The following is a 27273-nucleotide window of genomic DNA, read 5'->3' as shown; positions in this document are numbered from 1 at the left end:
TGCTAGCAGACGCTCATTTTCGGACAGGCGTGGCATTTCGTAATGTTGAATAATTGCGTAATTTTGTTGTTTTTCTGAGTGGTTGTTGTCAGCACGATGCTAAACAATGCATATGGAATCCTGTTAACGCACATGTTTTTATACCCATTCTTGAGTAGTGAAAGGCATGGGACTTGCATAAAAGTAAACCTTTGCATGGAATGCATGCTTTTCTGCGTTTTTGTGACTTGATTCCATAAATGTACTACAATACTGAAAACCAAACTTTACCTGTTTGACAAATACTAGTATTTATTTATTCTTTATCTGAAGCACGGTATTTTTTCCTTTATTAAATATTATGAATAATAACTCATATATGTTACAGTCATAATTTATGGTATGTATCATACGGATACATAAGAGTGTAGTAATATCTTTATCATATGATGTCATTCAGTTGTTGAGGGAACTGACCAATGAATGACCGGCAGCCATGTTTCGGTGACACAGTGGGCATCCCCTATCTGAGCACTTTTGGAACGTTACTCAATTGTTTACTGAGAATGAAGGCATCGCATTGACGTATGGAGATGGATGGAAGCAGTCCCCACCAGGCGAACCACGATACCAAGTTTATTAAATTGGTTTAAAACAAAGGCCTTCATATGATATTTACTACCAAATGTGCCTGTTCCTCAGTAGAAGCTCGGGATACGAGTGAAGCAGTGGTCTCCAGTCAGCTGTGCCGAGTTACACGCCCGGAGTCCTTGATCAATGGCACCACATTCGCCCAACGTACGACACTTGGTCTCTCTCCGCCATACATGTACTCGAGGGATTTTACCAAAGCTGAAACAATCTACGTGAAGCTGACTTGCCGTGAAGAACTGCAGTAATGTAAGACGCGGCGTAAAACCCAACTAACTCACTCACTCACTCACTCACTCACCCATCCACCCACCCATCTTCTCACTAACCTACCCAGCCACTCACTCACTCACTGTAGTGCATCCCAAAAGTAAAAGTTGACAATTGCTTTCCGAAAGAGTTGTTTTGACAAGTTCTAAAAATGTACCCCACTTTAGGTGGGTCTGTACCAATATGTGTGCCCTACATCAAACGGAGCCGCCGTGAAATACTTTACACAGCGGAATTAAATCACTCACCCACTTACTGTATATCTGTGAACAGTGAACGGTATCATTGTCTTGCTGTTATCAGTACAATGTGTTATCAGGACGAAGTGTTATCATACAAACGTGCGTGTCCAGGGATACAGGCCGACTATAATCTCGTCAGCCACTGAAACAGGTAAGGCGGCGTTCATTTGTACGGCACTGACACTCTTTATCACATATACGACTGATTTTAAAATGTGTTGCTAACTTCGTTAGCTTTCGACAACATGTTTATAGTAATATTCGTCCAGTATATATTGTATTATGAAGCGTTATAGGTCTATACAACATCCATCAGAATGTACGTCTTCGTGTGGGAGGGATGCGGTGGATTGGAGGGGTGGGTGGGGTGGGGTGGAGTGGAGGACGTATGTGGCCGAGGTGGAATTCAGGATGACAGCTTACAGATCACTACACGTGTCATCAACGTGCACGAACACTGTTAGTTTTCTAACTGAAGTAACAACAGTCTGACGACAGTTACACTTCGGCTTTCTTCGGCCTTTTCCGACAAAAAGCGATAGGGGAAATATCACTCTACTATCTGCATACATTGGACCAACCAGGCACACATTGTTGACAGAGATTGGTTGTGTGATTTCTGTACAAGAACACTTGGTATGATATATACATAATTTCTACATACCTGAATGTTTTAATAAAAAGGACAAAACACCTTCCATATTCATAAGAAAAGCAGAGCCCATATTGTACAATTCTGACTATATCATGAGCAGGTGTTTATAAAACACTATCCAATAGAGACGATACCAGGTGTTCGCGAAAAGGTGGGGTTTCCTGTCCCACCGGTGGCACAAACACATGCAAAGGCAAGTCAAATGTTCAGCTGAAATGACACGGGAACTTAGGGATATATGGTATTGCACCTGACGCTTAAGTTCAATTTCTTGGTCAAATTGCCTTGTTTTGACTTTCCAGAAATTCCGATTCATATGCATAAAGACATAGAACCGCAAGAAGGGGGGGGGGGGGGGTACGAATTCCACCTGTTTCAAATACTTACTGTGAATATCAAGAAAGTCCTTCCTTGCGTTTGTGAAGGGTTATGGTCAGTCTGCGAGACAGGGTGGTGCATTTGCTGGACCCAGCAATATATCTCTTTGTTCGGATTTTTATGTAACCCAGTACAAGAGAGGCAAAGGCATGTCCTCAGGTTTAAGGGTCAAGTCAAAAGTTGCTAGAACAGATGCATGGTTTTGACAGATTTCCCCCTCAGTTCGCATACTGGCATCTTATCCAATAGAAATCTCTCCATAAAGCAGAGTCGATTCTACGATTCCGTCTACATCATGAGCATGCATGTGTTTTTAATGACTATGAAATAGTGATGACACCAAGCGTTTGCGACAAGGTGAGTGTAACCTGCTCCACCAGTGGCACCCGTCACAAACGCCGCACTCAGCAATATTCCACCTGTTTCAAATACTTACTGTGAATATCAAGAAAGTCCTTCCTTGCGTTTGTGAAGGGTTATGGTCAGTCTGCGAGACAGGGTGGTGCATTTGCTGGACCCAGCAATATATCTCTTTGTTCGGATTTTTATGTAACCCAGTACAAGAGAGGCAAAGGCATGTCCTCAGGTTTAAGGGTCAAGTCAAAAGTTGCTAGAACAGATGCATGGTTTTGACAGATTTCATGAGCATGCATGTGTTTTTAATGACTATGAAATAGTGATGACACCAAGCGTTTGCGACAAGGTGAGTGTAACCTGCTCCACCAGTGGCACCCGTCACAAACGCCGCACTCAGCAATATTCCAGCTATATGACGGCTCAACAAACAAGTGAAGTCAATTGTTTACCTGAAAAAACACGGGCACATATGATACAAGACAAAATAGGGAACTGCATCCATTATTTTTGTCACTGATATGTCAACTTTGGAAATGTCCCCTACATGCTTTGGTTTGTTGGTTTGTTTGTTTGCGAGCCTAACCCCCCGATCCCGTTAGTCGCCTTTTACGACAAGCATCGTCACCTTTTACGACAAGCATGGGTTGCTGAAGACCTATTCTATGCACCATAAAACTTTTATCAAAGAAATATGATATAACGCTAAAAACATCGGAGTATATGCTTACACCTTCATCAGGTGATAAAGGAGTAAACATAAACTCCGAAACGCTTTGTTCCTCAATATAAAGAAGTTGACATCGGTACATTCTCTCTCTAATGTGTACAACTTCTAAATGCCAGTAAAAGATAAGTAGACACAATGTTAGTCATTTAAAATTAACGTCGCATCTGCAATATCTTAATCATATAGGGACCAACTCTAGTATCGTTGCTATCAAACACTGGTTTACCTTGAATAGACTCGAGTAAATAAACACCGTCATGATGGAGATTTAAAACATATATGTGATCTCATTCTATTGTTTAAAAGCTCCATTATTTTTCAGGAATGGAAAGTTACTCGGACATTCCCCTCTACGTAATGTATTGATTGCATGCGGCATACCATGACATTCATCCACTTATTCGTTACAGATGCATGAACTCCGCGCAGCGCCAACATGAAGATCTTCATCCTGCTCTCTACCATTCTCCACGTTTGTTTGGCAGTCAAAGACGCCAGTGTGTGTACGCAGCCTACCCAAACAGGACAGTGTAAGGAGTTTGTGTCCTGTACATAATATAAAAGCTTAATCATAATTATTTTTCATACTGTACAAATGAAACATCAAATGTTAGAATGATAAGGACTGCCATCTTTGTGCGGAGTGAGTGAGTGTGTGAGTGAATGAGTGAGTGAGTGTGAAAAAGGAAACCAGTTACGACATATTATGGTCACGTGTCACCTTTGATCTTCCAGTCTTTGAGTGTGTCTCGAGGATCCTCTCAACCACCGAACAGTGGCGGATTAGCTTACATCTGCTGACATTTTGTTTGCGCACTTCATACCATGATAACATGTTGATTTGGTTGTTAAAGTCAAATTATTAATAATGGTTCACCCCCCTGGATCCCGCACAACAAAACAGACAACGCCATTATCAACAAACAACAAAATTAGCAATTAACAAACTTATATTTAACTTAAAAAATGTATCTTGTTTCCGGTTTTTAATTGTATTAAATTTTAATGGCACCCCATCTTTTCTAAACGTCGCTTGCGTCATAAACGTCAAACAACATCACACTAGTCAGAAGTGTGTAACTTGAAAGGTGAAGTACACCTGTTACATCTTCGCTTTCGTGTAACAGATCCCTGTGTTTACGCCGAGTAAAGTTATCGATCAATTCTGCCCACGTTTATCGAGTAGTATGACCTTTTAAAACACGAACGGAAACATGCATTGGAAAATACAACGCGAGGAAGAGAACTTGAGAAGGTGGTCTCAGAAAGAATTAACTTATTGAATTTACAGAATTAGATATGTATTTTTTTACCTTTTGCTGCAAGGCCGTGGAACAACTCACAAACACGTTTCCTATCGAACCGTGGAGATGCGAAATTAGTTGGGTAAGATTAATTGTGATATCAAACACACATGCCAGGGAACGGACAATGGAATTGAGATGCAAACGTATAAACCGTCTTTGAAAACGACTTAATAGTTTCTACTTCCGGTGCAGCAAATCTACATGCTTTCCACGAACGACGAGACAATGCACGCGCTGTTCTCGGGAACATGACCATTTAAGGTTGTAGAAAACAGCCCAAACCCGATGCCATCGGGGTGATGTAGGCAGGGGAGGAACTAGGCACCATGTGCAGATGCTCCTAAACGCTATTTCCTGTATTTGGGGACCTTATATCTTTTTATTTTATTTATAACAAGTATTGGTAATTTGTTATTATAATGTTTTATTTGCAATATATATATATATATATATATATATATATATATATATATATATATATATATATTGCAATTATATATAGCGATATATATATATATATATATATATGTGTGTGTTTCACCAACACATTTTCGGCTATGGTGACAAATGAAATATGAACATTAAAACGAATAGATACTTTTATTTGTTTTTACATGTTCATTCGTATGTGATGGTTATTCAGTGTTTCATATTTTGACGCGAGCCGACCTATCATTATAATGAAAATAACTGCGCGAGCACGATTTGCTTACGTCACAAACCATCTACCACTAAAATCCTAGTGCGTAGTAAAAATTCCGATTTTCAAGTAAATAAATATCACGTTCGACTGTGTAGAGTTTAAATTAATAATTTACTGCATAGATGGTAAATTGGGGTTTACTTATAAAAAAAACTTGTGTTGGTTTTTTTTGGTGTGAAAAAAAATGCTGCTTTTTGTGGTGAAAGCAATTACTTTTCTGCTCCAATGGTAGTTTCGCCCCTGGTAGGTAGAAATTCACCCAGATAACGCCATACCTTCATGTTTAAAGAGAATCTCTAGGTTTGACTCAATACTTAACACTAATGCGTAGAATCGATTCAGGCTATGTCGGCGTCAGGTCGGGATCCTTCTATTATACCGCGAGACATGTAAAGACAAGTCAGCTTTTGATGACGGAAACTGACGATCCATACGTCAACACTCAGAACCTAACTTCACAACCATACCTATCTCGGATGTATGACATGGATGCAAGAATAGCTTCTAATGTCTTTGCTTCCTCAAACATTTAATGGCCACTTACCAAGATGAATGACAGTAATGAGTTATAAGTTTGTTTATGAAGTTCATTAAGCACAATACACTTCAGTAGTCGTTAAAGGGAGACTCTCTCCTCTGCCTGACACAAGGACAGGTCCTGACGTCACAATTAGTCTGTTGCGTTAAACCAAGACAACATGTTTGTGTAATTAGGGTAACAACAGCTGTGTGCCTAGCTTACTGCTAGATGGGTAGGTATTAAAACAAAATTGCATTCCCAAGAAGATTGTGTTGAATGACATGAATTAAACTTTCTTGGACAATTACCCCTCTGTAACTGATGGACCCGTGTAGATCCGGGGTAGAATAGGTCTTCAGCAACCCATACTTGCCGTAAAAGGCGACTATGCTTGTTGTAAGAGGCGTCTAACAGGCTCGGGTGGTCAGGCTCGCTGCCTTGGTTGATGCACGTCATCGTATCCCAATTGCGTGGATCCATGCTTATGATATCAGTCACTGGATTGTGTGGTCCGGACTCTATTATTTACAGACCGCCGTCATATAGCTGGAATATTGCTGAGTGCGGCATTAAACAACAAACCAACCAACCAAACCTGTAACTGGTGAATGCATGCGGCTTAAATATACAGTTCGTTACATGAAAATGTCAATATTTACCATGACAAACATTACCAAACAAACATTGTAACATAACGGGACTTTGTGGAGACACTATATTCTGTACTTTACAGAAATCGGGAAGTTAATTGGATAACAAACGGAAAAAAATTGACCCGCTTCACGACAGCTTCTCGATATGCCGAATTGTGCCGAGTTATCCTAAACATATAAAATAGAAAGTGTATTTACAAATGGTCCCGTGAAGATTCCGGGTTAGAATTGGTCTTCAGCTACCCATGCTTGGTTGAGAGGCGACTAACGGGATCTGGTGGTCAGGCTTGCTGACTTGGTTGATGCATGTCATCATATCCCAATTGCGTGAATCGATGTTCATGATGTCAATCACTGGATTGTCTGGTCCAGACTCGATTACCTACAGACCGCCGTCATATAGCTGGAATATTGCTGAGTGTGGCGTTAAACAACAAAGAAACAAACAAAATTTACAAATAAAGCATTACAGGAGAAATTAATGAATGAATAAAATCGACCATAACCTAAAACTTGTGGAATTTTTTACTTTCAATATATATATAGACTGCTCTTAAAAACACTTCATTTAAATACTTACATTACCAAACAGTAGCGAATCTGTTTTAAAGCTTACACCATTTAATAACTCATCAGCAAACCAAACACATGCAGGGGACTGGTGGCACAGTCGTCTCAGGTGCTGCAATCAATTGTGCAGGGTTGCGTCCCTTAGGTGTGCCAGGAACCTGTAAATAAATATAATGCATACAGTTATACTGAAGGTAACATTGATGTACAGAAACATACCTTGGTTTAGGTATCTGTCGTCGGTATTACTATTAAGTTTACAATGAAAAGTTCCAAATTACAAGACTTTTTTTGTTATGTCTGTAAACTAATGTTCTATTCATCAGAAGTTGTTTGATAAAATCACTCTGAACACTAAAACATTGTTTGTTCAGCTGCTATAAATAAAAAAATATCAATATAAAAAATAAATAGATATATAAACTATTGTCCAAAAGAAACGATACCACGTGTTTGAAAGGACATTACAAAAAAACAAAACGATACAGACATTTCAAATTGGTATATGACTTGTGAGTAATGTTTTCACAGTATGTGTACAAACATTCATTGTAATCAATCCTTTACAATCATGAGGACAGACATGTAAAGACGCGGGGGGTCCAAAATGAAATTTTCATTTGAACAGAGTTGATGAGTCAAGTGTGGAAAATGTCACAACACACGTCTCAAAGTCACGTTAGTACCGGGTATGTCCACCGTGAGCGTCAATACACGCTAGTACACGTCTACGGGCTGATGACGTCAGCGGCCGACTTTGCGGCCGAGAATGTCCCACATGTGTTCGATTGGGTTCATGTCCGGTGAACATGCCGGCCATGGTAAAACGTGATTGTTGACGTTTGCTAGGAAGTTCTGGGTCAGCCTTGCCGTGTGAGGCCTCGCATTATCGTGCTGGATACCATTAAGCTGTTGTTGGATGAATGGCACCACAACTGGTTGTAAGATGTCATCACGATAACGCTGCGCATTCAGGTTTCCTCGAATAACGACGAGTCTCGTTTTGACGTCACCGCAGATTCCACCCCAAACCATTAAACCTCCGCCTCCATATGCACTGACTTGATGGATGCAGTTCGGTGCCAACCGTTCACCTACTCTTCGGTACACACGCTGCCGGCCGTCATTCCTGAAGATGCCAAATCTGCTTTCGTCAGAAAACATGACACGTGCCCAGTTCCACCTTTGCCACCGTCAAAGTCGCCTGGCCCATATCCGTCTGTTGAGTCGGTGTTGAGGTGTCAGGAACGCTCCGCGGTAGGGGCGACGTGCTCGGATACCATGTGCCCGCAGTCTCCTGTACACGGTTTGTCGACTTGTCACGTGTCCCAGTGCCGTCCGTGCCGATAGCGTCGCCGTTACAAAGCGGTTCCGAAGGTGAAGTACCCAGATGTGGCGGTCTTCAATAGGCGTGGTCACCCGTGGTCTCCCGGTTCTCGGCCTGTCTGCTGTCCGACCTGTTTGACGCAGCCGCTGCATTAACCTGGTGACGGTTATGCGCGCGCATCCTAACCTTCTGGCGACGTCGCGGTGCGTAGCTCCCTGTTGGAGCATTCCTACGGCTCTCTCTTTCTCAATCGCTGTCAAACGTGGCATTTCTTTTGTGTGCTTTTTGTTGCTGTGATCCCAACGTGTCGGGTCAGAAGGTTTATACAGAAGATATGCACGTGCATTTCGTGTTACGGGGCGGAACGTCATTTGGGCAAATTGCACGCTTTTTCTCAATTGATCAAATGTTCCCGGTTTTATCGACCGAATACGTTTGGTTTGGAACGTAGGGTACGCAAAAGTACCTTTTCAGACGAAAATTAACTCTTCATAATAAAATATTTAGAAAAATGTGTGGTATCGTTTCTTTTGGACATTAGTTCATTTAGAAAATTAAACATTTTTTATTTTATATTATTTGATTGCGACTCCCAATGAAACAAGATATAATAACAGTTGTTCTCGTGAGAACTTTTATCGCGTAATTATAAAGTATATGTTTGTGAAAACCTGATAAATAAAGAACATGAGTAGAAGATCCACCAAGCGATAAATTGGTTAACGACAAAGGTAGTGAGAATGGCACACTCTTGGTTGTCTTGCTGTCTGGCCTAGATGTTGGACAAAGGCCGTGACATCGGGAAGCTTTCAGTGGCATTGCAATGTGTGGACAGATAAGATGTGTTTATAGGTCAAATGTTGAAGCGAAGCTTTTGACACACTAAGCTAAGACATAAGGTTAGTCAGTTAAAATAATGAAATTAGAGTAGGAATTAAAGACACAGCAGAATGTTTGTGGGGTAGTACATGTGAAAATGCAGATCATCTTTTCTTTGAATGTGAATTGTTTAAGGAAGAAAGAGACATTTTACTTAGAAACATAAGCAGTATAGCCGAAGATACACCAACTGATCTCAATTTGATATTAAATGGAATTGGGGATTTGCCGGAACAGGATAGCATTAATTTTCAATTATGTTCAGTTATATACGTATTACAAAGATATTTATGTAAACTATATTGTTCTCACTGTTCACTTATCTCTCCTATTCCTTTCTTTCATTCTGTTCCGTTCACGTTCAGTACAAGCTGTAAATCAATGGGGTAAATATCCGGGAGAAGGGGTCCTGAGTTGGGGAAATTGTACCCAATCCCGTTCACTTTTTGTGAATAAAGTATGTTTAAATCAAATCAATCTTTTGAGAAAAACGGAGGAAAGGAACTTCATTTCTATTGGCCACATATGCATTTTGGTTTACCGGCTACATTCTGCATATAAACTGCGACATAGCGGCGAGTCCCGTTGTAGTACTGCATAGCCTATCAACGCATGCGATCATGGGCCGTTTCTCAGATGTAGAATAGATCTTCAGCAACCTATACTTGCCGTAAAAGGCTTGTTGTAATTATTACTTAACCAGCCCGAAGAGTCGGCATCCCATGTAGTTGCCATTAGTCGTCATTTTGCAAGATTGTTATACGGCGATGTGTGTCATACTAATTTTACGAATTGTAAGTATTGTCGAACGATCTTCTGCTATGACGATTTTTCATTCATAACTTACGTCACAATAAGATTCGAATGGTGCGCGTGAAACCGCAAAGTGATATTGTTTCTAACCCGGTTGGTAATAAATTCTAGTATTTTATCTTCAGAGGCAAAATATTATATTCTATTTCTATCTATTCTATGTTTGCAATCTCTGTTTACTTAAAACTATTTCCATAAATATTTTAACGCCATGAGCAAGTCGCCATGACGCAAGAGTCTGTTTTGCGTTCCAGATCACGCGAAGCCGAAGATTCCCGATCAGTTCAAGGTCAAGGTCGAATGTAACCTACTTGACAAGAAACAAACGACAATAATCACGGAAACATACGACTTTTACAACAACAGAGGAGCCGTGACGCAGTTTGAGGGAGGGAAGAAGTTTCAAGGATACTTCGACTACCATTCAAACGAATATCTCAACGTTCTCCCTGACACGTGTAAGTTCGAGTTACAATCATAAACACACTGCTTGAAGAACTACACGACAACAACCACAACTACTGCTGCTGCTACTACAGCTGCTGCAACACAACTGCTGTTGCTACTATCACTACTACTGCTACTACTGCTACTACTACTACTACTACTGCTGATGCTGCTGCTGTTGCTACGTACTACTTCTACTACTACTATTACTACTACTACTGTTGCTATTGCGACCGCTGCTACTACTACTACTACTGCTGATTCTGCTGCTGTTGCTACTACTACTACTACTACTACTGTTGCTATTACGACTACTACTACTACTACAACTACTACTACTGTTGCTATTACGAAGACGACGACATCTACTACTACTACTCCTTCTACTTGTCCGTGAAGATCCGGGCTAGAATAGGTCTTCAGCAAGACACGCTAGTCGTAAAAAGGCGATTACGGAGATGGGTGGTCAGGGTCGCTGACTTGCTTGTATCCCAATTGCGTGGATCTATACTTTTGATATCAATCACTGGATTGTCTGGTCCATTCTTGATTACTGACAGACCGCCGTCATATAGCTGGAATATTGCTGAGTGCGGCCTACAAAAACAAACGCCATCAACAACAACTACTACTACTACTACTACTACTACTACTGTTGTTTTTACTCGTGTTGCTATTACTACTACTGTTGCTATTACTAGTGTTGCTATTGCTACTACTACTACTTCTACTACTACTACTATTACTACTACTACTGCTACTACTACTACTATTACAACTAGTACTGTCCATATTTCTTCCACTTCTTCCGATCAATGTCTTCTACGATATAACTGATATAGGAACGTTTCCACAGATTATTATAAAATGTAAAGTAGATAAGAATAAAATCCAGTTCTATTATAGTATTAAAATGATAACATTATAATACCAACAACACTACAATGATAATATTTCCGTTTCTTGACACTTGTAGCGAAGTGCACCGTCCAAGACTTGGGGGACTCGTCCTCTAAGTTCCTCTTCGGATATTCGCCAGGAGTCCCAGGTCAAGGTCATATTTTCTCTGCATCCGGGGCCTTGCACTTCACATCCAATGGTTCCAAGGAGGTGTACGTCGGGAAGTCTGTCATCCGGGGCATTGCAGTAGACACGTGGTACAGCTGTCAATACTGGCCGCAAATGGATGCAACCATGAACGTCACGTGGTATTTTACAGGTTTAGTTCCGTTTATTGTTTTCAAGGCCATATGATCCATATTACATACATGAATATTATACAATTATATTACATAGCACACGCATAATGGAATTGGATTACACTTCCTTTCTAATGTTAAATACAATGTACATAAACTTTGACAGATGAAATATATTTTCAAGTTTTTACAACTAATTATAGACATCATACCGCGGGCTTGGCTGTTAAAACTTTACATTGGGAACGTGCATTTGAATACAGAGGAAAGACAACCAAAATATGATTACCATCTTCGCAATAGATATTCACAGTGCGAGCAGAGAGAGTCTCGTCACCTACAATACCTTTTACCTTTACGTTCGTTTTGAACACCAAATATCCACTTCTAAATTTTAACCAGGCCTTCCTGTAATTAAGTACAGTATACTACGGTTATAGCGAACTCAAAGGGGCCACTTATTTTAGTTCGTTATAACCGTAGTTCGTTATAAGCATATGTATAGCATATATACAGCAGTGGCCGGGACAAAAAAATAAATTCGTCATATCCGTCAGTTCGTTATAAGCGTGTTCGTTATAAACGTAGTTTTCTGGACATTAATAACTTGTATATACGATTCAAAGAGAAGTTTTGATTACATGGTTGAGTGCTCGCTTATCTATGAGAAGTGAATGCAAGTTTTGTTTGCCACAATCAAGAATTTGTTTTTCAGAACAAAGGTAATTGCTTCTTAATGACCAAGCCGAAGCCGTAAAAACAGCAAATTTCTAATATGAGATGCCCAATATAAGAATTTTCTATCACAGGTATCGTATGGCAGTCCATCACACTGTTGCGGGTGTCTATATGCGGGCTCAGATAAAATACGTAACCAATATTTAATTCATGTGACATACTATTTTGTATATAGTGGATAATTGCTACACCCACTATATGCAACAGCATTTGGCAAGCAAAATAACATACATGTATATATTGACAATATATTGACAAGAACCTTTCCACCTCTAGACTATACTCTGTTTCCATCTTCTCGTCCATCTTTTGGTTAAGCAGATTATCAAAGTGTTCCTGCCAAACATGAACTGGTATATTGTTACTTGCGACTTTTTAAAATATTTATTAACTTATTTCTAAAAGTTCCTACAGTCGTGTGTATCAGCTGCTTGGGTGAATTTTGTTACTTAAGTTTAATTTAAAGTCTATAAAATATTTTTACGACATATAATTTTAAACCTAATTCTGGCTTGTTTATACATAGGAAAGTTTTCTCTATATTTGGACAAAGACGGAACACGTTTAGAAGTTTCTATTTAATACTTCTTAATCAACGCAATCGTGATCATCCCACCTACGCTGTAATTGACCAGGGTATACCCGGTTTGAGTTATCGCGTCTTTTCATCAATGATCCAGCGGATTTAAAAATATCGACAAGACTACCGACAACAGTGTCTATATTTTCGTAAACTGTTTCCATAAACCGGTCAAACTGCTCCAGAATAATCAGATTCAAACTGTTCAACGGATGCTTGTTTAAATGTAATATTCCATTTAGACTTCTCTCTGTGCAGATAAGACGTTCACAACATGACTGGTATCTCTGACACCTTCACTTAATAAGAGGGAGATGATCTGAATCTGTGCGTGTTTTTACTGTGACGTCAGTCATATAGGGAAATATATCTGATGAATACATGTCTGGGGTGCTGTAACCATTGCCCCTATGACAGTAAAATCCCCAGAAGCGTCTTACAATCTTCCATTGACAAGAACAAGATCAAACAATTTACATATTTCGACGAATTGTGTTCATTATTGTAAAAAATCGTGTCCCTTGTTCGTACAGATCGGATAAATTCAACTGGGCAGTAAATGTCTTCATCAGTCGGTAGAATGTTAACTGAGTCATCCTCAATAACGTCATTCAAGTTACCCGTTCTAGCATCCATGTAACCACACAGTATCCGGGCGTTCTTTAACAATAGCTATTCGTCCCTATACCTTCCCTATCATAGCGATGCTCGGTCGTTTCTGGTGGTACAGTGAGTGAGTGAGTGAGTGAGTGGTATGGTTTCACGCTGTGTTTAGCAACATTTCAGCAATATCACGGCGGGGGACACCACAAATGGGCTTCACGCATTGTACCCATGTCGGGAATCGAACCCAGGTCTTCGGCGTGACGAGCGAGCGCTTAAACCACGAGGCTACCCGATCGCCCAATAATGGAACACAGAGCAGAGCAGTATCAAACGTTTTCTTTCCAACAAAGCAGAATGTGTTATGAGACAAATAGTGGCTGTCCAGTCTGAATGAACCCGTGGTCACTTACACAGGTCACTCTTAATATATACTGCCAAGCCTCCACTCTAGCGGCCATATTTTTAATCTTTTTGCAAATGGAATCGAAACATGAATATTTGCCACAGAACACAAACACTACCTTCCAGCTAAGGATGGATCACCCGTTTCAAAGTTTCAGGTTAGCTACATGCATATCAATGTTAAATAACCTGAAAAAACAAGTCGTTATACTGGCCGCAACAATGCGGTTTCTTAACCTAAACACATCAGGTCGCACCCACAGCTCTGTATGTGATATGACGCGTCTTTTCTTCCGTTTCAGACAAATCCAACTGGGAGTCATCTTTGGGAGTGGTGTCAGTTCCGGTATCTGCTCGCGTCACTGGAATCGTCTACAGTGGCACCAGCTCCCATACCTTTGATCACGAGTACAATTTCTACGGTTTTGCGAACGGCGCAACCCAAACAGATTTTGTAAGACTTCATATTGCCGTTTTATATAGCATTTTTTAGACACAACTGTATAGTGCAAAGAGGGCTCCAATTTCTACAAGCCAGCTCAGCGCTGTGACCTATACACGAGATACAACGATGTAAACCCTCTTTTGTGAGGGTACCCCATATCTACAGATGTAGACGTCGCATGTCGTAGATAACCAGAAAGTAGATCTAGCTCACTCTAAGCGATCGAACCCGGACCTTCTTTCATTATTATCCAACGAACGGGCCACTGTTACACGTGAATGTATCTGTTACACGTGAATGTATCTGTTACACGTGAATGTTTCTGTTACACGTGAATGTTTCTGTTACACGTGAATGTTTCTGTTACACGTGAGTGTTTCTGTTACACGTGAGTGTTTCTGTTACACGTGGGTGTTTCTGTTACACGTGAATGTATCTGTTACACGTGAATGTTTCTGTTACACGTGAATGTTTCTGTTACACGTGAATGTATCTGTTACACGTGAATGTATCTGTTACACGTGAATGTTTCTGTTACACGTGAATGTATCTGTTACACGTGAGTGTTCCGTTACACGTGAATGTTTCTGTTACACGTGAGTATTTCTGTTACACGTGAGTGTTCCGTTACACGTGAATGTTTCTGTTACACGTGAGTGTTCTGTTACACGTGAATGTATCTGTTACACGTGAGTGTTTCTGTTACACGTGAATGTTTCTGTTACACGTGAATGTATCTGTTACACGTGAATGTTTCTGTTACACGTGAATGTTTCTGTTACACGTGAGTGTTTCTGTTACACGTGAGTGTTCCGTTACACGTGAATGTTTCTGTTACACGTGAGTGTTTCTGTTACACGTGAGTGTTCCGTTACACGTGAATGTTTCTGTTACACGTGAGTGTTCTGTTACACGTGAATGTATCTGTTACACGTGAGTGTTTCTGTTACACGTGAATGTTTCTGTTACACGTGAATGTATCTGTTACACGTGAATGTTTCTGTTACACGTGAATGTTTCTGTTACACGTGAATGTATCTGTTACACGTGAATGTATCTGTTACACGTGAATGTATCTGTTACACGTGAATGTTTCTGTTACACGTGAATGTATCTGTTACACGTGAATGTTTCTGTTACACGTGAGTGTTCTGGCTTCAGGAGATACCGGACGGCATCGTGTGCCCCAAACGCAAGAACATGAAGACGCTGCCCCCTCTGAGCTCTAGTTTCACGCTGATGGGAGAGATTGTCAGTCTGGAGGTCACTTACTTGGAGGTAAGTCGGGGTCACCCCAAACAAACCTCCATGAAAGCAAGCTTTACTCAGAACCTAGAGTAATAACGTTGTGTGCAGCACGTTGTATGCAGCGCGTTATAACGTTGTGTTCAGTGCGCTATAACCTTGATTGCAACATGTTATAACGTTGTGTGCAGGGTGTTATAACGTTGTGTACAACATGTTATAATGTGTGCAGCACGTTATGTGCAGCGTGTTAACGTTGTGTACAACATGTAATAATATGGGCAGCACGTTGTGTACAGCGTGTTATAACGTTGTGTACAGTATGTTAGAACGTTGTGTGAAACATGTAACGATGTGTGCAGCATGTTATTACGCTGTGTGCAACATGTTACGTTGCGTGCAGCGTGTTATAACGTTGTGTACAACATGTTATAATGTGTGCAGCACGTGTGCAGCGTGTTATAACGTTGTGTACAACATGTAATAATGTATGCACCGTTTTAACGTTGTGTGCAGCATGTTATAACGTTGTGTACAAATATTATGTGTGCAGCGTGTTATAACAGTGTGTGCAGCGTGTTATATGGTTGTGTGCAACATGTTATAATGTGTGCAGTACGTTGTGTGCAGCGTGTTATAACGTTGTGTACAGTATGTTAGAACGTTGTGTGAAACATGTAAGGATGTGTGCAGCGTGTTATAACGTTGTGTACAGCATGTTATAACGCTGTGTGAAACATGTAAGGTTGCGTGCAGCGTGTTATAAGGTTGTGTACAACATGTTATAATGTGTGCAGCGTGTTATAACGTTGTGTGCAACATGTTACGTTGTGTGCAGCGTGTTATAATGTTGATTGCAGGAGAGGTATGACGTCAACCAACAGATTGCGGCCTACAGGTACAAGCCCTCTGCGGAACTCAACACCGACTACGGCTCTAACAGAATGGTGGAAATTAATGATTTCAACACAGGTAATGTTAGTTAGGTACATTTCAGTATTGCTTTCTCCACTTGACGCCACGGGTAGAGTGTGAGTCCATTCAAGCAGTGGCCCAGTTAGAATCCATTTCTCTGCTCGTTGGTTTCGCCAAAAAAGTAAACCTCAACGACCAACGTCCCGTTGTGTAACCACCGTGATATAACCTGTATACAGTTGGCGTTTAACACGACCCCCTCACTCACTCATTGTACTTGACGACGGGTGCATGACCATAGTTTATCATATAATTAATAGTGTCATCGATGCAATAAACTTGGTAGCACGATCCGATATGTAGGTACGAAAAGTCGCCAGGGAGGAACTACATATAAGCTCCGCACATCGATGTTTGGTCTGCTTGCTCAACAAACCATTCACTAACGTTTCCAATGTCCTTAGATGTGTCACCGTATTTCTGTAGATTATAACAGTTGGAAGTCATTGTGCATTATATGATAAAGTGGGCGGGTAAGCGAAACATTAAGTGAAATTACGTCTTCAATTACACACGACTCGCATAATACAATTATTATTTTCTAAGATATGATATTTACGATACGGAAACACACTCGGACAGTACTCTCTATATATCGTACACGTGCACGGATCTTGCCAGCGGTAGCGTAGTGGATAACGCGCATGCTCACCACGCCGGAGTCCTGGGTTCGATTACAAATTCGGTAACAGACGACTACCGGGTGGTGAGGCTCGCTGAATTGATGCATATCATTGTATCTCAATTGCGTACGATGCTCATGATGTCAATCACTGGATTATCTGATTTGGACTCGATTATTTACAGACCGCCGTCATATAGCTGGAATATTACTGTACGGGGTAACACTGTTGTTATGTTTGAGCGTTAACTCGTCTCGCCGGGTTTCATTCCCAACGTGGGTACACTGTTTGAATTCGTTCTTATTGTCACACTGCGTGATGGTAATATATTTAAATCCCCCAAAATCTCACTCACACCATTAAAGCATTTTTGTGTATTATTCAACATCCAGACGCCGTATCCATTGACATGACTTGTGTCTGGCAGGTGTGGCCTACATCATGGATGAGTTGCTAGGCAACTGTACCGTTACCCAGATTGACCACGGTAACTTCCTGTACCGACATGTGACCGGCTCCTCCCGCAAGGTCCGAATGCTGACCCCCCAGGAGTTCTTCCTGCTAGACAACATGATAGACCGCTACACATACATCGGGCAGGTGCGTGTGGGATTTCATACAATTCAGAAGCTATAGTTCATGTAAAGGACACTGGGGTAGGAGTGGTCTTAGGCGTCACAATTCGCTGTGCAGAGTTGCGTCCCCTAGTAGTGCAGGATCCGCCGGTCGTTGGCTTGAATCCCAGATTCGCCTGTGTTATGAAACGAAGTCATACGTAAGAGAATAAAACCTTTGCCTCGATAAGACTGTACAGCACTCGTTGGGATTCCGGAGCAGAATATACGTGCCCAGGGACCCATGTTGGTCTACAGACTGAATGTGCATAGTGTGGGTACAGTGTGTGACTGGTCCGGGGTAGAATAGGTCTTCACCAACCCATGCTTGCTGTAAAAGGTGACTAACGGGATCAGGTGGTCAGGCTCACTGACATGGTTTATGCATGTCATCGTATCCCAACAACTTGGGTCGATGCTCATGTTATGAATCACAGGATTGTCTGGTCCAGACTCAATTATTTACAGACTGCCGTGATATAGCTTTAATATTTCTGAGTGCGGCGTTAAACAACAAACAAATGATAGCGTGTCCTGGACCTGGACCGCTGCTCATGCCGCCCACCACTGGCTTGACTTGCCCAGTTCATGTGCAGGCCGCTGCCTTATAGCTGTAATAGTGCTGACTACGGAGAAAATGGCCACTCGGTGAAAATTATTAGTATTTTAAAAGTCCAATCATGAATGCTATTCGTGAATTTAACTTCAAGATTGGGAATTATTTAGGGAATATATTGTCCCCGAATATGATTGAAAAATTAGGCTTCAGTCAGAAAACAGGGAATTGCCTGCCACACAAAATTCATTGTTGCAAGGGACTTTTCCCTTAAAAGATTCAAGCTCATAGTTTTAAATTGAAAAAGATATCTGGTTTTTGTAACCCAACTCACGTGCATTATTCCAGAGAAACATCCGGGGCTTGATGTGCGATACTTGGACGGGATTTCACGAGTCGGCGGGTTTCGGCGGCAGCGTCGATGGCAATATTACTATTGAATGGTACTTCCTTTCTGTAAGTAAGACAGGGCTAAGGCGTCAGTAAGAGGTGAGGTTTTAACAGACACCTGAAACGTTTGGACGTCGCTATAGACGAGGCATGACATGCACCGCTAGTCCTGGATTCGTCCAGATTAAGACTCTTTGTCAATAGTAGTCTGTCAAACAGACCCTGAAACAAATATATCCAATAAAGCCCATGCAAGTTTATAATAATGGGCATGTCTAGATTACTGCAGTATCAAAATGAAGAGCTTCTCTGGGCTCCCTTTTATTATTTTTTATTAAGATAATTTAACGACTGTTTTTTTCTGAAAGATGTGTTCTTTTCAGAGGCTATATGTTAGTCTAGGTCAGCAGCTGCACCAAACCGATCTCGGTTCACTCAAGTGGTCCATGACTTTGGGATTGCCCCTCACAGACAGCAGGCTGATATAACTGAAGTAGTGCTCAAAGACGACTCAACCACTCCCTCACCAGTAGTGTAATTGTACACTCCATCCGATAAATTGCTACTTTGGGAGTTATGAATGTATCTTAATGTCTGACTCACGAACCACACTTGTTAGTCTCAAAGACGTATGAGCTCTGTCTACTGTACACTTGTCATCAACTAGTGACGGCACACCATGACGTAGTTCGAGTCCCAGCTTCCGGTTTGCTTGACCCAGGCCTAAGCTAATATCGGGACATACTATTTCTGATGCCCATGGAAAAAACTAATTCTTTGATTCGTTGATTCTTTATTTGAATAAACTGAATTTCTGTTCTGCACGACGAAAACGAGTTTTATTCGTCTTCACCAGAAAAACTTGACGACGTGGAATGACGTAGCTGCGGTGTTTCCTGGAGACGGTATCCCAGTCGCAATGCAAGCCTGGGCCCCCGACACTAAAGGAAAGGTGACACGTTTCGTTTCATGCCTAAATATTAGCGTAAACTGGATCAAAAGGTTATATGTATAATACAATTCACATATTCTTATAAATGTAAATATGGAAATTATTGGTGGGATAAAGCTTATGTCTGAAAACAGTTAAAATCTGTTTGTGTAATAGTGGCCAGTTTTGGGGGAGTTATTTTGTACGCATATTAGATTTTGGCTTACAGATTGGGGTTACCTGTATCGTATTGTATTCGTATAACGCGGACGATTAAGGTACATTTAGAAATATTTTTGTAGAATGTTCCCATCTACAACTTCAACGTGTTCGACTTCGACCGATCTGTGCCCAACGTCCTCACCTACGACATCAGCCCGTGCTACGTCAGCGACAACAGACGGATGTTCCACTTCTCCGTTGACGGTGAGTATTGTGTGGCTCTAGACGAACAGCAGCAACGGTATATCGAGGGGGCGTGGGCGAGCATGTGGTCACGTAGCAGGAGTAGCACAGTGGGTAGTGTGTTTGGCAATGACGTCGAAGTCCGTGTTCAATACCCGACATAGAGCAGCTGTCTTGGATTTCTTTTAATCCGAAAAAGCAAGAGTCCAGATTCAAATATATAACATTTTGTGATCTAAGTCCCATAATGCTAAAACGTATGCTTGGTGATGACCATAAGCACTTTAAAACATTTCTTTAAAATAATTGTATTTCAGTTTTTCACCAGAATCTTTCCCCTCTGCTGAGGAATAAAATCCAGATATGTTTCAGACATGGACTTTCCTCGGCTTTTAATAATTTATTTTGTAAAATACAAATTATATATTTTCCACAGTCAAGGTCGCGGGACTAAGCAACCCTAATGCTTTTGAGGGGCGGTCGGGTAGCCTAGTGGTTAAAGCGTTCGCTCGTCACGCCGAAGACCCGGGTTCGATTCCCGACATGGGTACAATGTGTGAAGCCCATTTCTGGTATCCCCCGCCGTGATATTGCTGGAATATTGCTCAAAGCGGCGTAAAACCATACTCAGTCAGTCAGCTAATGCTTTTGAATATACAAGTACCCAGAATATTTTGTTCTGCCGTGATATTGCGGTAATATTGCCAAAAGCGGCGTAAAAGGCAACTCATTCACTCACTCTACCGACAGGTCAGTTCGAGCAGTTCATCTCCGACAACATGGAACTCTTCAAGTACTCCACCATGTCAACCATCGTCAGCATGTGCGACATCTCCTCCCTCAGAATCGCCAACTTGAAGGTGAACTTTAGACCTTGACCTTGAACTTGACCACCGGCGTCGGGTATTATGGCATTATAATGGCTTAGTTATGTTGAATACCATTCTAAAACTAGACTTTTATTACGGACAGAAATACTTCGCATGCATCAATAGGATTGTTTTCATTTAAACGTGACGTAAATAACTTCAGTCATGAAAGTGACTCTGTCCCACGTCAACAGTTTTATAGGAACAGCTCTTATACATATAACGAAATCACAGATAAATCCATTCAAAGTAACGCAGATCTTAAACGTCGGCCACTTATCAAAACCAGGAGCACGATGTGGTGCTGACAGACCGAAGGCCATAAGCTGGACAAACTTGGGATTCGAACCGAGGTTCAGCCGATCCAAAGATTGGTCACACATCAGTAGCCTGCTCCGTGAAACAAAAACGTACGCAAGATTCGAATTTCAGGTTGACCTTGACGATGATGTGCACGTAACCTTTGAGATGTTGGACGTCGCCCCTGTTGTCGGTGACAATACAAACGTCGTTCCGCAGGTATCTCTGACTGACGCAGCCAACATCTTCATCAACTCTGTGCAAGGGGGTAGTTTTACCATCGTTTGGAACGACTTTCTCGTCGGCTCAGGGCAGGTGAGTTTAGGTCAAGGTCAAACAAGCATGTTGAGTCGAAAATATAAAACGTCCACTCCCGAGAATAACCAGTCTCGCTTATCTGACGAAGCAGATTCCATTAGGCTTGAAAGGCAAAACAAGCCGTGAAAATAATATGAATGGATCACTGAAAAAGATTGATGACACGAAGTGTTCGCGAAAAGGGTAAGCAAGGAAGGGACATACCACTTGATATTCTGGGGGAGGCCTGGTGTGTTCTCGAAAAAAATAAAGTAGACACAATTTATGGATAACTGGTCTTGCTTGACACCGGTATAATAATCTATACAGAAACGTCGCCTTTACAGTATTGAAGAAGTTGTTATCCATAAATTGTGTCTACTTTGTCATCCGTCAACTTCTAACTAAAGCTATCAAACATTCGAAAATAATATTTTTTCCTTTTACCCCATATGGAATATCTTTGGGCAGCTATGCAAGACTGGCGTTGACGTTCGTTATCCTAGTACTAGTACAAGCAGCCACACACACACACACACACACACACACACACACACACACACACAAACACACGTGTATATAAATGCAATTATCTTGAGCACGACGTAAACCCAATTTCACCTCAAGTATGTTAAACTGCGGCATGGTATATCAGTGGTCTAGCACTATAAAAAACCGGCATAAGTCTGGACTAGTACAAGCAGCCATGCTCGCACACACACGTGCATGCACGCCGCTATTTTAGAGCAATAACATTGAACACGGCGTAAACCTAATTTCACCTCACTCACTCACTCACTCACTTACTGACCTGTTGGCCGCAGGCTCCAAGCATCACTGTCATATCGAGCAGCCTCACGGAAATGGACTACGAGAAACACCAGTTCGGGAAACCAGGAATCATTGGCTTTGGACCAGGTAGGATCCTCAAACACAATTATACATTCTGTACATGGACAAGTCTTACATGTAAGTCATCCCTGAAATATTTGGAAGATGCACATACTTTCGGGATGAAGACGACATTTAAAAAAATACAGTCGTATTAAATCCATTCATTATCACCTCGTGTCATTCCGTGACAAGCTTGTGTATGTTACGGAAAGGTGCGAGTGGTGACTGGTAACTTCAAGCATGATGAAGCTTCAGTCACGAAAGAAAGTTATTTACAACATAGGGGAGGCAACTCTTATAATACTCTCAACATACCCCACAGTAAAATGTCTGCATTACATGGATGCACGGCCATGTTTGCAATGCAAACATCAGACGCGGGCTTATCCCCGATGTACAGTATCGAGTGTAGTGGTGGTGTCAACGACACCGTCTTTAGCTACGTCACAGTGGTGGTGGCAACGACATCGTCTTCAGCCATGTAATAGTGGTGTTGTAAACAACTAATGTTAGGCAAAAATAGTTCTGGGTGAACGCCAACATCGCATATAGGAGTCAACCTTGTTTCTGAAGCGTGTAAACTATATCCAGTCTGTATTCCTCCACGTTGCAGGAACGATGGCCGGCGTCGGGTTTGCCATGATCATTGTCGGAGGCACCATGGGAGCTGGCACTAGCTTCTTCTGCTATAAATAAACATCAGCCGGAAACAAGTCTATTAACTGGTTACCCTATTTCATTGTTTGTCGTTGAACGCCGCTCTCAACACCATACCAACAATACGACGGCGACCAGTAAATAATTAAGTCAGGACAGGGAGCCAGCATCGAGCATCGCTGACGGTTTTCGATGACACGCAGTCAAGCGAGCCTGACCTGCCGATCTATCAAGTCTCGTCTCCATCTCTATCGGGCTGAAATATTGCTAGTGCTTTGTAAAATGTTGAGTCACTCATGTTTTGTCGATGTGTATCGTTTAGTCCGTGGTGTACGATTATAGTCCTTGTTATTTTTAGCACCTTACCCTCTGTTTGACTTTCACCAAGTGGTAAACATCTAAGACCTGTGCCAGTATGGGCTTTCCTGACACGCCCTGATATAACTGAAATACTCCCCCACTAAGCTGACACGCCTTGATATAACTGAAATACTCACCCACTAAGCTGACACGCCTTGATATAACTGAAAGACTCCCTCATCATGCTGACACGCCTTGATATAACTGAAAGACTCCCTCATCATGCTGACACGCCTTGATAAAACTGAAATACTCCCTCATCAAGCTGAAACGCTGTGATATAACTGAAATACTCGTACATTAAGCTGACACGCCTTGATATAACTGAAATACTCCCACATCAGGCTGACACGCCTTTGATATAACTGAAATACTCCCACATCAAGCTGACACGCCTTGATATAACTGAAAGACTCCCTCATCATGCTGACACGCCTTGATATAACTGAAATACTCCTTCATCAAGCTGAAACGCTGTGATATAACTGAAATACTCGTACATCAAGCTGACACGCCTTGATATAACTGAAATACTCCCACATCAGGCTGACACGCCTTGATATAACTGAAATACTCCCACGTCAAGCTGACACGCCTTGATATAACTGAAATACTCCCTCATCAAGCTGAAACGCCTTGATATAACTGAAATACTCGTACATCAAGCTGACACGCCCTGATATAACTAAAAATACTCCCTCATCAAGCTGACCCGCCTTGATATAACTGAAATACTCGTACATCAAGCTGACACGCCTTGATATAACTGAAATACTCGTACATCAAGCTGACACGCCTTGATATAACTGAAAGACTCCCTCATCAAGCTGACACGCCTTGATATAACTAAAATACTCCTTCATCAAGCTGAAACGCTGTGATATAACTGAAATACTCCCACATCAAGCTGACACGCCTTGATATATCTGAAATACTCCCCCACTAAGCTGACACGCCTTGATATAACTGAAATACTCCCACATCAAGCTGACACGCCTTGATATAACTGAAATACTCCCTCATCATGCTGACACGCCTTGATATAACTGAAATACTCCCCCCACTAAGCTGACACGCCTTGATATAACTGAAATACTCACCCACTAAGCTGACACGCCTTGATATAACTGAAATACTCCCTCATCATGCTGACACGCCTTGATATAACTGAAATACTCCCACATCAAGCTGACACGCCTTGATATAACTGAAATACTCCCACATCAAGCTGACACGCCTTGATATAACTGAAATACTCCCTCATCATGCTGACACGCCTTGATATAACTGAAATACTCCCTCATCATGCTGACACGCCTTGATATAACTGAAATACTCCCACATCAAGCTGACACGCATTGATATAACTGAAATACTCCCTCATCATGCTGACACGCCTTGATATAACTGAAATACTCCCTCATCAAGCTGAAACGCCTTGATATAACTAAAATACTCGTACATCAAGCTGACACGCCCTGATATAACTGAAATATTCCCCCCACTAAGCTGACACGCCTTGATATAACTGAAATACTCACCCACTAAGCTGACACGCCTTGATATAACTGAAATACTCCCCCCACTAAGCTGACACGCCTTGATATAACTGAAATACTCACCCACTAAGCTGACACGCCTTGATATAACTGAAATACTCCCTCATGCTGACACGCCTTGATATAACTGAAATACTCCCACATCAAGCTGACACGCCTTGATATAACTGAAAAACTCCCTCATCATGCTGACACGCCTTGATATAACTGAAAGACTCCCTCATCATGCTGACACGCCTTGATAAAACTGAAATACTCCCTCATCAAGCTGAAACGCTGTGATATAACTGAAATACTCGTACATTAAGCTGACACGCCTTGATATAACTGAAATACTCCCACATCAGGCTGACACGCCTTGATATAACTGAAATACTCCCACATCAAGGTGACACACCATGATATAACTGAAATACTCCCACATTAAGCTGTTGTCTTGATATAACTGAAATACTCCCACATCAAGCTGACACACCATGATATAACTGAAATACTCCCACATTAAGCTGTTGTCTTGATATAACTGAAATACTCCCACATCAAGCTGACACACCATGATATAACTGAAATACTCCCACATTAAGCTGTTGTCTTGATATAACTGAAATACTCCCACATCAAGCTGACACACCATGATATAACTGAAATACTCCCACATTAAGCTGTTGTTTTGATATAACTGAAATACTGTTGAAGGTTTCCTCCTTGTAGGGTCAACAGTCCCCTACTGTAGAAATGAAGGCATCATAATTTGCATATTGCCTGCCATACAGTTCTTGGCGAAAAGGTGGAAACCTGGCGGTGCTAGATCTTGTCAATACCGAGGATGTTTACAGCCGCAATCTTGCACTGCAGCCATGGCGGCAAAGGTAGGAGCATCATCACCAAAAGTTGGCACCATATCCGCATGGATCGTTGTTAGAATTAGCTCTTTCAGGTGGAGATACTTGATGACAGCGCGGTAGCGAATTTTGTCCACTTTCATCAACGGAGAATACAGTCACTTTGATAACTGCAGAAATGTGCCGCCTCATTGTGTATGAAGTTCAGATGCAGTCTTCTGTTATCATGGACAGTATAGTACTTTCTATACATGCAAAACAGCTAAGGTTGCACTCTACACCCTTCGTAGGTACGCTCACCCCTCGTAGTAAGTCTCCTTGCGAAGTGATGCAGTAATGTTCTGTCAGGTGATGCCTTAAGTCTTTGCGTAAAGGGGGTTAGTGGGGTAGCCTAGTGGTTACAGCGCTAGCCCGTCACGCAGACGACTCGAGTTTGATTCCCCACATGGATACAATGTGTTAAGCCTATTTCTGGTGTTCCAAGCTGGAATATTGCTAAAAGCGGCGTAAAACCATACTCACTCACTAACTTTGCGTCAAGTAGGAAGTCTTAAAGTGAAGTGGTTCAGCAAGCCCTCGTGTTTATTTTGTACCATCCATTCTTCGCCGCACTCACAGTATACGGCCACGTGACGGCGGCCAGCACGTAATGGCACCTGGACCAGACAAACCACTGTTTTGGTAGTCACCGACCCACACCGTCTGCCCACGTCGCCACACTATCAACCATGTCAATATTTGTTCGCTTTTTCTTTTTTGTCAACAGTTACGGACATTTAAAGAAGACAGACAGCTAGGCATACACAAAATAGGTTTTATTGATCTTACTTCTACATTCAGAACATTTACAGAATATTCACTTTTAATCAAATTTGTAACATTTTGGCACTCATAATTTAATTTACCATTAAATTCGAGGATTCTCGCCGCTTTGTGACGTATTTCATAGTAACACGCCAGAACTCGTGTTGACTCGTGAATGAATATAAAATGTCTGAAACAGCGTCTCGTCTTCTCTACTTAGAGCCTTTTTATTTGGGTGGTGGGATCGAACCTTGGTCTAGTGAGACAGGACTACGCACTAACCTTTAGGCTACCCACCAAGCAGTGTAGGGGAGAAATACGTGATAGCGTCTGATTCCCCCTTAAATACACCTCCATTGAGAACAGTCAGTACTCATCCCGGTGCACACTTCATTGTGGGGCAGTGTGGCCTTGTAGTTCAAGTTTGGTTTGCTGACCACCCAGGTTCGATTCCCAGTGGTACACTGAGACCATTACGGGTGTCTCTCGCGGTGATATGGCGGG

General features: G+C 41.7%; 1 protein-coding gene across 1 annotated transcript; it reads left to right on the top strand.

The window, feature by feature from the left end:
• The first annotated feature begins 1221 nt into the window (after positions 1 to 1221).
• On the top strand, positions 1222 to 23263 carry LOC124113425. The gene is made up of 15 exons (XM_046473770.2): positions 1222 to 1293; positions 3670 to 3789; positions 10286 to 10489; positions 11455 to 11697; positions 14306 to 14457; positions 15610 to 15726; positions 16554 to 16665; positions 17719 to 17891; positions 18810 to 18917; positions 19708 to 19803; positions 20085 to 20208; positions 20938 to 21047; positions 21489 to 21671; positions 22478 to 22571; positions 23161 to 23263. Exons 2-15 carry the CDS (start codon positions 3696 to 3698, stop codon positions 23241 to 23243), a joined length of 1893 nt encoding a protein of 630 aa, XP_046329726.2. The 5' UTR covers positions 1222 to 1293; positions 3670 to 3695; the 3' UTR covers positions 23244 to 23263.
• Positions 23264 to 27273: the final 4010 nt, after the last annotated feature.

The sequence above is a fragment of the Haliotis rufescens genome, unplaced genomic scaffold (assembly GCF_023055435.1).
Source record: "Haliotis rufescens isolate VD_foot unplaced genomic scaffold, xgHalRufe1.0.p SCAF_27, whole genome shotgun sequence".
Classification (NCBI taxonomy): domain Eukaryota; kingdom Metazoa; phylum Mollusca; class Gastropoda; order Lepetellida; family Haliotidae; genus Haliotis; species Haliotis rufescens.
This window is presented reverse-complemented; position numbering and strand designations above follow the sequence as displayed.